Source organism: Hyperoodon ampullatus, assembly GCF_949752795.1.
Source record: "Hyperoodon ampullatus genome assembly, chromosome: 5".
Lineage (NCBI taxonomy): Eukaryota > Metazoa > Chordata > Mammalia > Artiodactyla > Ziphiidae > Hyperoodon > Hyperoodon ampullatus.
In genome coordinates this window covers 87,308,940-87,318,441 of record NC_136918.1, presented here as the reverse complement: position 1 = coordinate 87,318,441, position 9,502 = coordinate 87,308,940, and the positions used below count along the sequence as shown (strand labels likewise).

The 9,502-nt window shown below is 35.6% G+C and overlaps 1 protein-coding gene across 3 annotated transcripts; it reads right to left on the bottom strand.

Annotated features, from left to right (window-relative positions):
* Positions 1-391: 391 nt before the first annotated feature.
* On the bottom strand, positions 392-8,783 carry RMP64 (ribonuclease MRP subunit p64; the record flags this gene model as incomplete). Of its 3 annotated transcripts, none has more annotated exons than XM_079704842.1 (7): positions 392-1,552; positions 3,247-3,506; positions 5,718-5,779; positions 6,113-6,474; positions 7,658-7,735; positions 8,207-8,338; positions 8,719-8,783. In XM_079704842.1, the coding sequence occupies 7 exons, from the start codon at positions 8,766-8,768 to the stop codon at positions 1,093-1,095; spliced, it is 1,404 nt and encodes a 467-aa protein (XP_079560968.1). In that variant the 3' UTR covers positions 392-1,092. The 3 variants fall into 3 exon arrangements, with proteins under 3 accessions (XP_079560968.1, XP_079560970.1, XP_079560969.1); XM_079704844.1 differs by having other exon boundaries at positions 8,207-8,296; positions 8,719-8,768; XM_079704843.1 differs by lacking the exons at positions 7,658-7,735; positions 8,207-8,338.
* Between the last annotated feature and the right edge of the window lie 719 nt (positions 8,784-9,502).

Genomic DNA, 9,502 nt, shown 5'->3' with positions numbered 1-9,502 from the left:
TTTTTAAACAACCCACCAAGTGATTCTCAAAACATCCTACAGTTTGAGAACCTCTGATACAGTATTGTAGGTAAGTGGGAAAATATAGAGAAAGCAGATGAGGAAAGAACAAGGCCAGATAAACAAAAAGGATGCTAAAAAATGACAGGATGGCTGAGGAAAGGAAGGATGCAGTGTATACTAGGGCACTGTTTCATTTTTCTATAAATTACTGTATATAAACAGAAAACTTAAGCCTATAACCTGCTGAACAAATAACTTATTAACCTAATTCTAGAAAACTAGAACATTTGAAAGATACCTCAAACTTCACATCATTATTTGAAAATATGTAAGATTTACCTTCTCAGAGCAATTGTATGAGCAACATACCAATAATCAGATGACAACATCAGCACCAAATTATGAATTTATTTTTAGCCTCATTGGGTTGGTTAATTTTGTGTCTCCTTAGCTTTATCTTTTCATCTAACTTTCTCACCTACTTCTACTTCGTGTATAACCATAAGTCACTTTACATCCTTTTTCGAAAAAATTTTATTTGGACTCACTCACTAGCACCCAAATAAATAAACAAAAGCCCCCACAAACATTGTAGAACTCCAAAAGCATTTTAATATGCCCTCCTATGTGGTAAGGTTAACAAATGAAGTGAAATAATGGTTGTGACTACTCCCTGGTAATAGTGGCAAAACTTCGATGATAATTCTAACAGACAGAAGAGGGCACAACTGTTAAAAGCTACAAACCTTGGTGTTCAGAAGAGCACTTAGCTACAATGGAGCCATTAAGGCTAAAGTGACCTTTTTGGTGATTCCTTGCTACTCCCCACCCCCACTCCCCATTTACCTAAGGCACAGTGTAGGTTTTGCAAACCTAATTATTCAGGTCCTAATTAAGTCAAAAATTGACTGTTTGTCAAATATTTGTCAGTTAAATGACACAAAGCTATGACAAGTGTTTACTGAACTAAAATGAACTGCTCTACAATGTTGCACTTAAGCAGCTCCTCTGAGTCCAAATGGTACTTCCAGATCTTTCCAGATCTCAGCTGTTCTACTTAAAACAGAACACTGGAGCACATATGAGCATCTAAACTCCCATTAAAGCAAAAATATCATCAATGTCGTCTGTCTCCTTAGTGATTCCTGATGTATTATGTTTTATTTGCATCGTTGTCCAAGAATCAGTTTCATTTTCATTGCTTTCTATAAGATTTTCATGAATTTGTTTCTCCTTAGTTTGTATGACAGGACTTGAAACTCTTCTACTCAACTGTTGCTTATTGTTAGGGTAGAGATCAGTTGTACGAACTGTAGGGTGTGAGAGTCTCCCTTTAATGATATCGGTAGCACTCTGAGTCCCTTGAGGGGGCTGCTGGGTTTCCTTTAAAAGAGTCGACTGCAACTTTCTCTGTGGTTTCCTTCGTTTCAATGAAAATTTATTCTGTGATCTTCTTTGTCTCAGATGATTCTTCAAAGTTTTGCTACCTGAGCCATGAAGAAGGCAGTTGCAAATTGATGTTTTTATGCACTCTAGTTTCTTTGGCAAACTTTAAGACAGAGAGAGGAAAAATTGGAGATCGTTAAGATGCAGAAAAACATTCTCAGAAACTTTTGTCTCCTTTTTACCAACTTCCAATTGAAAAATATATAATTTATAAGTCCTACGCCTGTGTACAACTCCAGAATCATAAGGAAAAATAAGGAAATAGGAGCTTCAACCCAAGTCTGTGTTTTCAGAGCACAACTTCCCTCTGATTTAGATTGTGAGCAAATGTGTCCCCATTATGTTTCCAAAGTAAAGTAGCTCCTACAAGTAACAAGGTAACTGAATGGTGAGATATCTCCATATTTTAGTGCCAGAGCTCTTCCCTGATAATTGCTCATCTGTTCATAATATAATAGGAATGGAACTGGGGAAAAGATGAATCACAAATAGAAAAATTGTTAGGATGCATCAACCCATTTCTGGATTAACAGCTTCATATTACAGCAGGAAATGAACAAAGAAAAATAAATAAAAGTGAAAAGGGAGTTTATGTAAAATGAGAAAACAGGGCTCCTGGCATAGACATAATGACAGCCTTGAGCTACCCTAATTGTGATTCATATATCATCTTCAAATTTGGGAATTTGGAACTCAAATGGCCAGTTATTTTAGGTGTTTTGCTTCTGAATAGGGTACACTGCCACAAGGTATATCAGTACCCTGCTAACTGCCTGTTTTGATAGACTGCAAAAGATTAGCATGAGTCTGTATCTCCTACCCTACCCTCTTCCTTTTTAAACAAATATAGAACTTTGAGGAAGCCCATTTTAATGTAGTAATTCATGATCTCTGTTTCCAAACCATTTTGTCTTAACCATAAGCAGTAATCTTTAATTGAGGAGAGGGTAGGTGTACTTCCCAATTGAAATGGAAATAGGAAGAATGAAAACAGAAGGATCAGAGGATCTGCACTGAGTTCTAGATGTCCAGCTCTAATACCCTGAGTAAAATCCTCTATTTCCTCATCTATATAATATGAATAATACTACCTACCTCACAGAGTTATTGTGGACATTAAATAAAATTCAGATGTACTACAAATGTATTACTGAAACAGCAAACCAGGGCAGAATGAAAGAACACTATATTTTTGTGGGGTGCAAAATAATGGTCTAATCAAATAACTACCAGTTTCTTACCCTCTGCATTAACTTTTAATTATCATCTCTGCCTCATCTACCTCTGACTTTACGTGCAGTCTTGAACAAAACACCTCCATCTTAGGCTGAGTTTCTACTCTAGAATGTAATGTAAAAACCCTTAACTTCCCCAATAGCTTTTAATGAAAACTTGGTATAAAACCTTCAATATATATCATATTTTTTACTAAAATAGGAATATCTTTTCCGTAATTTTTTAAAGAAAATTTAACAAATTTTAGGCTGTGATTCACCCACGGGAACCATTATAAAGCCCCGAATAGATACAGTAACTCCCCTACATACAAACGAGTTCCATTCCGAAAGCACGTTCTTAAGTCCAATTTGTTCGTCGGTCCAACAAAGTCAGCCTAGGTACCCAACTAACACAATCGACTATATAGTACTGTACTGTAATAGGTTTAACAAAACTGCACTTTGAGTAGATCTCAATTTTAGACTACTGGACATTAAAAAAGCTAACTTGAATATATATACTTTTTCCCTAAATGATAATAGAAAAAGTAAAGAAATATAATTTTTGTGATGTACTTACCTATAGCCTTGAGCTTCCACATGTTTAAGCCGGTTACTTTTAAGAAGTTTATTACCCAGAAAGGTGGTCTGAGCCTTGAGTTTTTTGCTCCTACACCACAGAATTGCCATTTGGATCTCTTCAGAAAGTTGTACGAAAGTCTCAGTTTCTCGGAATCTTTGCACAAGACTTTTTACACAGGGAGTTCCTATTGCTTTCCGAGAAGAACGTTTGGTTGCCTTTAGTTTGGATTGAGAACATTTAAACTCAAAACTGTTCTCCTGAAATATGGAACGATGAGAAAAATATATTGGATTTGTTACTGACTTATATAACAACAGAGAGAAGTTGACTCACAGACTATAAAAATTTGAAAATATGTCTTTTTAAAAGAAGGAAAAAAAGTTTTTTCAGCTCACTATGCTTTCCTTTCTTTTTTTTTTTTCTTTTTGCCGTGCTGCTTGGCTTGTGGGATCTTAGTTCCCCAACCAGGGATTGAACTTGTGCCCCCTGCAGTGGAAGCGCAGAGTCCTAACCACTGGATGGCCAGGGAATTCCCTTCCTTCTTCTTAAAAATGTTTTTATTCACTGCTCCTAACACAAGATTTTTTCCCCTCTGTGCTACAACAGATCCCATCTATAGCTGAATTCAGCTGTATACAGGTAACAATATAAATATTTGCATACATTTCTATTTATTTAACCTATACATACGAATAAAACTCCACATGATTAAGTATTGGTCAAAGCCTGTCTAGTGGGGGAAAAAATCACTGAAGAGCCCTCTTCCTCTAATACTGGACTACCACAACTTGTTTTTCATTTATTTCTATATCCTGAGTCACCCTCCTCAATGATGGGTCATAAATATTATTGAAAACATGTGAAAATGGGGATGATTGCTGAATGTATGTTAAAAATGCTTAACTGAGCAACATTTCCAACTCCAATCCAACCATCTTTTGATGTGGCACCTTTGGTCTCTTCAACCTCATCTTTCTATATCAAGTCAAGTTTGAATTTTATCAACTTTTACTGTTTATTGAAATATGCCACCTACTAGGTCTGCTTCCATCCTCTGTTCAAAACTTACCTTCTTCCAAATTTCTCACTCTCAAGAACATAAAGTAGTAGAAAATATGAAAGCAAAGACCTATCAACACTTTGTGTTGGTGATCCATAAAAGTTTGACCTAAAAGCAAGCTAAGCATATTGGTGCTAAATGCTAAAAATATGGTAGTCATTGGTCATGAATAAGAGGGATGCTGGAAACAGCTCACCTAGGAACAGGTGGACGGACCGCAGAAAGTTTCAAGAGTCACAGAGAGCCGTAGTTATTAAGAGAGAGCTGACGAAACTATTTGGAGGACTGGTGTAATGATAAAGGACAAGGACTATGAAACCAAACTGCCTGCATTCAAATCCCAGTTCTGCCCCATATCTGCTGTGTGGCCTGTGCAAATTTCTTGTCCTTTCGGTGCCTTAATTTTCTCATCTGAAATATGGAAACAGTAATAATAGCACCTACCTCACAAGGCTTTTGCAAGGATTATATGAGTTAACACATATAAAGTGTTTTGAACAATGCCTGGCAAAGAGTAAATGCAACGTAAGTGTGATGATGATATCTTCCTCCGGAACTTGTGAATCGGACAAAATATAAATGCAAACTGGAATCCTTGTAAGCCTTCAAGAAAGTACTGACTCGTTAGAAATGATTAAGAATTCTTGAATCAAATGGAAGAAATAACCCATGAAGGAAACCAGAAGAAAACAATTTTGAAAAGAGAAAGGGTAAAAGAAGTCAAGAAGTTACTGATGAAAGAGGATGACATTGATGTACTTATCCATGTCAGGTCCAGAACAAACAGAATTTGCAGACACTGGCCAAAGAGAGGAATCAGGTTAAAGCTTGAATGCTGACAGGAAGAAAGAAATAGAAGCCTCATGACAAAGGATGAGGATGACGATAATGACGATGAAAGTAGCTAACAATATCTAACACCAATTAAATGCTTACCACACTTTAGACTCTGTGCTGAACACTTTACATGAACTAAAACTGGCACAACCCTATGAGGTACATACTGTTATTAGAAACAGAGGTATGGACAGGCCAAGAAACTTACATAAGTCACAGAGCTAGTACAAACCAAAGCCATGACTCAAACCACTTCTGTCTGATTGTAAAGCCCATACTCTTAAGCTGCAGTACAATCCACTCCTATGATGGATCCTAGGATCACTTTAAAATTCTAGCAAAACTCTTAGTAAAATGTTTCTGAAGGCACTGTATTAACTGAATTAACTACATACACACAAATCCCTTGGGAATGCCTCTATTCATTCAGAAACACACACTGAGAACTAAGATGGCACTACTCTTAGAGCTGGGGATAAAAACAGAAGATTCAGTCTCTGCCATTGGTAAGTGGCATCTACTCTACAAATCAGCAGAAATCATAAGCTATATTAAAATAAGCCAGACAAACCTGAATAGCTTTGTGTTTCAGCTGTTTGCAGAAAGCCTTCACGTCAAATTCTGATGAGTTTTCTGTGAAGATGGAAAGATCACAGATACAAAAACTTAGGCATACTATTTTCAAATCAACAAATTCTTAAGTGCATGACTACATTTCTTGCCAAATTACTACAAGAGAAACAAAGGGAATTAAGCAAGCAAAGAACTATGAAGCAACAACAGAAACAACTTTATATGCTCAAGCTGAGAAAACACAAGTATTACCATACCTCTCTAAGAATAATCAGAGTTAAAATTAAGAAGAAAGATGCTGAATTTCTTCCTACACAATGCATGACTACATTGTAATTTCAAAAGTTTTTTTGTTTGTTTTTTTAGAGTATGTGCCATATCAAAGCAAATTACCTTTTAAGATTTTCTTATTCTTTACTGGCTGTCCAAGATCCATATTATTCTGAATATTGATCTTCATTTGTTTAGCTTTTTTGGAAATTCTAAGTAATGTTTCTTCACTGGACCTCTGTGATTGTTCTTTTGTTAAAAATAGTTTATTTAGCAGTTTAGTTACTCCTTTAGCTGCAAAAGCTGTAGGCATTTTTTTCTTAAAGATTTCAAAGTAGGGCTCTCCTAAAAATTCAGCAATATCAGAAGGAAAAGTAAAACCTTTGAAGTAAGGCAATGGTTGAATCCTGGAGACCTCCTGAAGTAATCCAAACAATGGCTCATATAAAGAAACCAGCCTTTTTAAAACATCTTTATAGAGAACCCTAGAGAAAGAAGTAGGAGCTCATGAATTAGCTAGTAATTATCATTTGCAGATTACATAATAATAAGAGAGTCAAAGCTGAAAATAATGCCTGTGAATCTGCCACTATAGATTAAAAAAACACTAAAGCGGATACTTGCAAAGAGCTAGATTAGTCCAGCCTAAACAGAAAAATACAAGTACAAAATGCTATATAAAACCAAATAAAGTACTACATGGAGAGATATCTCAAAAGATGTGCCTCAAAATCTTAAGTGTGGTTTTATCTAGATGATGAGATTTTAGGCAAATTTCAGGTTCTTTGCATTTTTTCTATTTTTAAAAGTTTCTTAAAATAACCTTGTATTATTATTATAATCAGCAAAAATCAAAGCTATTTTCATTACAGGAATAATGAAGGTTTGACATTTTAAAATAATATGATTAGTAATTCTAACACTGTTAGTGCTAAAAACAAGCAGAATAAAAAACAAGATGATTGGAAATAGTACTTGAGATATCCAGGTTAAGATATCAAAGCAAGGTTTAGAGAGAATTTTCTCTCTCTTTTTTTTGGTTTTCATTCAAATTAGAGCTAATCACCCCAATTGTTTAAAATGGCCAAAAATAGGTCTCCTTATAAATATGGGCAGATTTTGAATCCAATTATCCGTCAAATAAGTTTCATAATATATCTTGTGAGATGCAAGGGAAGGGCTCTTTGGTTTGCAACTAGTATTATCAGTGTTCTTTACATCAACTAACTATGCTCAAAAAGCAGTGGTGGTTCAGGTGGAAGAAAAGAATCTAGAAAACATAAGGAAGGTCATTGCCATTAAAAGTTAGAAACCTATGGCAGAAACAAATGATACAGACTGCTCAGGAACACCTTCATTTTAAATGGCCCAGCTGCTGAATGATTAGAGGAACCTTTTTTTTTTTAAATTCCAGCTGCTAATCCTAGGAATTCATTTGCTTAGTTGTTTAGTGTTGAGGTGATCTCATGGATTCAGATTCAAAGCCTAATCCTTTGACATAACCATCAACACTTAGCTTCCCAATCTACCCCAAATAAACTGATCAAATGAAGAAACAGAATTCCTGCACCTTCAGCATCCCATGGGAAAGCAAATATCAAAACTACTAATAAGAAACTTAGTCTGAGTTAGAGAAATGAAGGATTTCAAAGGTACATACATACATACCATAACCTGCTCACCAGCCCAACCATCACAAGGTTTAAAATAATGAATTCTTGCAAACCTAGATGTTTCACAGTCAAGCTGGAGAATCAAGTTAAAGTTGGAAAACAGAATCAAAGGAATTTAGGTTTTTTTAAGTTACATTTATGAAAAGAACAGACTGGAAGTAGAAAGAATTTTCTGGAAGGAACTAAAACCTTAAAACATGTTCTATTTAAGTCATGGAAGCTTAAAAATAAAGTAATATACACTCTGCTAGAGGAAAAATAAAGTAATACACACTCTGCTAGAGGTCTCATATAAATTTAGTTTCTAAGATTAAGAATTTCTAACAGTCAATGCCCTTAGGATAATACATACTAGGTAGAGACAGAAGTCTCTGGCAATGGCTATATCAGGCAAATCCCAGGAAAAGGAAGCCAAAGAGCAAAATTTTAAGAATTCCCATAAGTTATAACTCCTACAGACTCTCTAGCTTTCAAATATAAATACTATTAAATATATCCCAACAATTCCAACTCAGAAGAAGTACTTTAGTTGATTCAAGGATACAGAAATGTCTTGCAGCAACAGTCCAACAAGCGAAGTAGCAACTTGCAGGCTCCCAAAATCTTCATCAACACCAGTTCCACCACTGGTTGGCTAGGGATGACACATGCTTTGGTATTTACAGGCTGATTTTCACTTGGCAAAAATAGAAAAGTACATTACTTTCATTCCTAAATATAAAGCACTTATATAGCAATTTTCAAGTGCAGACTTGCCTTAAGCTCAATTTGAGGTAGTTATGTTTAATAATGACTCACTGAAGTTGACTGACACTTATGTTTCAAAATAATCTACCATGACCCAGATTTCAGAGTCACATCATTCCCTCCCACTGCCTGACAGAGGGAGATTACCACAAAATACCAGGGGTCTTTTATTGAAACAAAATTTGTACAGCTAAGGTATAATTGTTTATATTCTAACAATAAGTGAAGAAAGTCTAAAGCGAGGTCACAGCAAGACACTGGGTTCCCAGCCCACCAAAAATCCCATTACAAAGCAACTGGACCACTTACTTAGAAGAAAATGACTCAGAGAGATCTTGAATTGAACCTTCCAAACTCATGTTTTTCAACCGTTTTAAACATTGTTCAACCTGAAAGGGGAAGAGCAGCTCATGTGTGACACAGACAAAGCCACGGATGTGACCAGGAAAACAAATACAAAATTTCAATGTATGGAAATACACTCAATACCAAAGAATACCTTTTTTTAAGGGTAAAGAAACCCATAGCCCAAAGCAATTGCTTCTGGTTAAAAAATTGAAATTTATCCAGCCAAATAAATTTCTCAAATCAGGTTATGACTAAGAATTTATTGTACTACATGCCAGGATGTGCTTGATGCTATAAATGGGACCAAGGTAAGTATAAGATTATTCTCAAGATTATATTTTTCTGAAGCAACATGATTTCTAATAGTGAAACTATTAAAACAAGATAGTAAATTATTAAGTACTAAATTTCAACAGTCTGTAAGTGCCACAGACATAAGGGATCAAGTGATAGAGGGATTGGGCATTGTAAACATACAGGACCAGGTGAGCAAAGGTTCAGAGGAGGGAACGAATGTGGTGAGTAGGAGGACTCACAAAGAGTTCAGGCTGTCTGAAATACAAAATATATGAAGATGAAGACCAGAGAGAAGCCTGAGTTAAGGGAAACTGAAGAGGCCAGATCACGGGGGATCTTGTAAGTTAACCTAAGAGGCTTCCTCTTTATTCAGGAGACAATGGAGAACTATTAAAACTTAAAGCTGTGTTTTAGGGTGATTAACCTGGCTTTGGTACACATGAATATG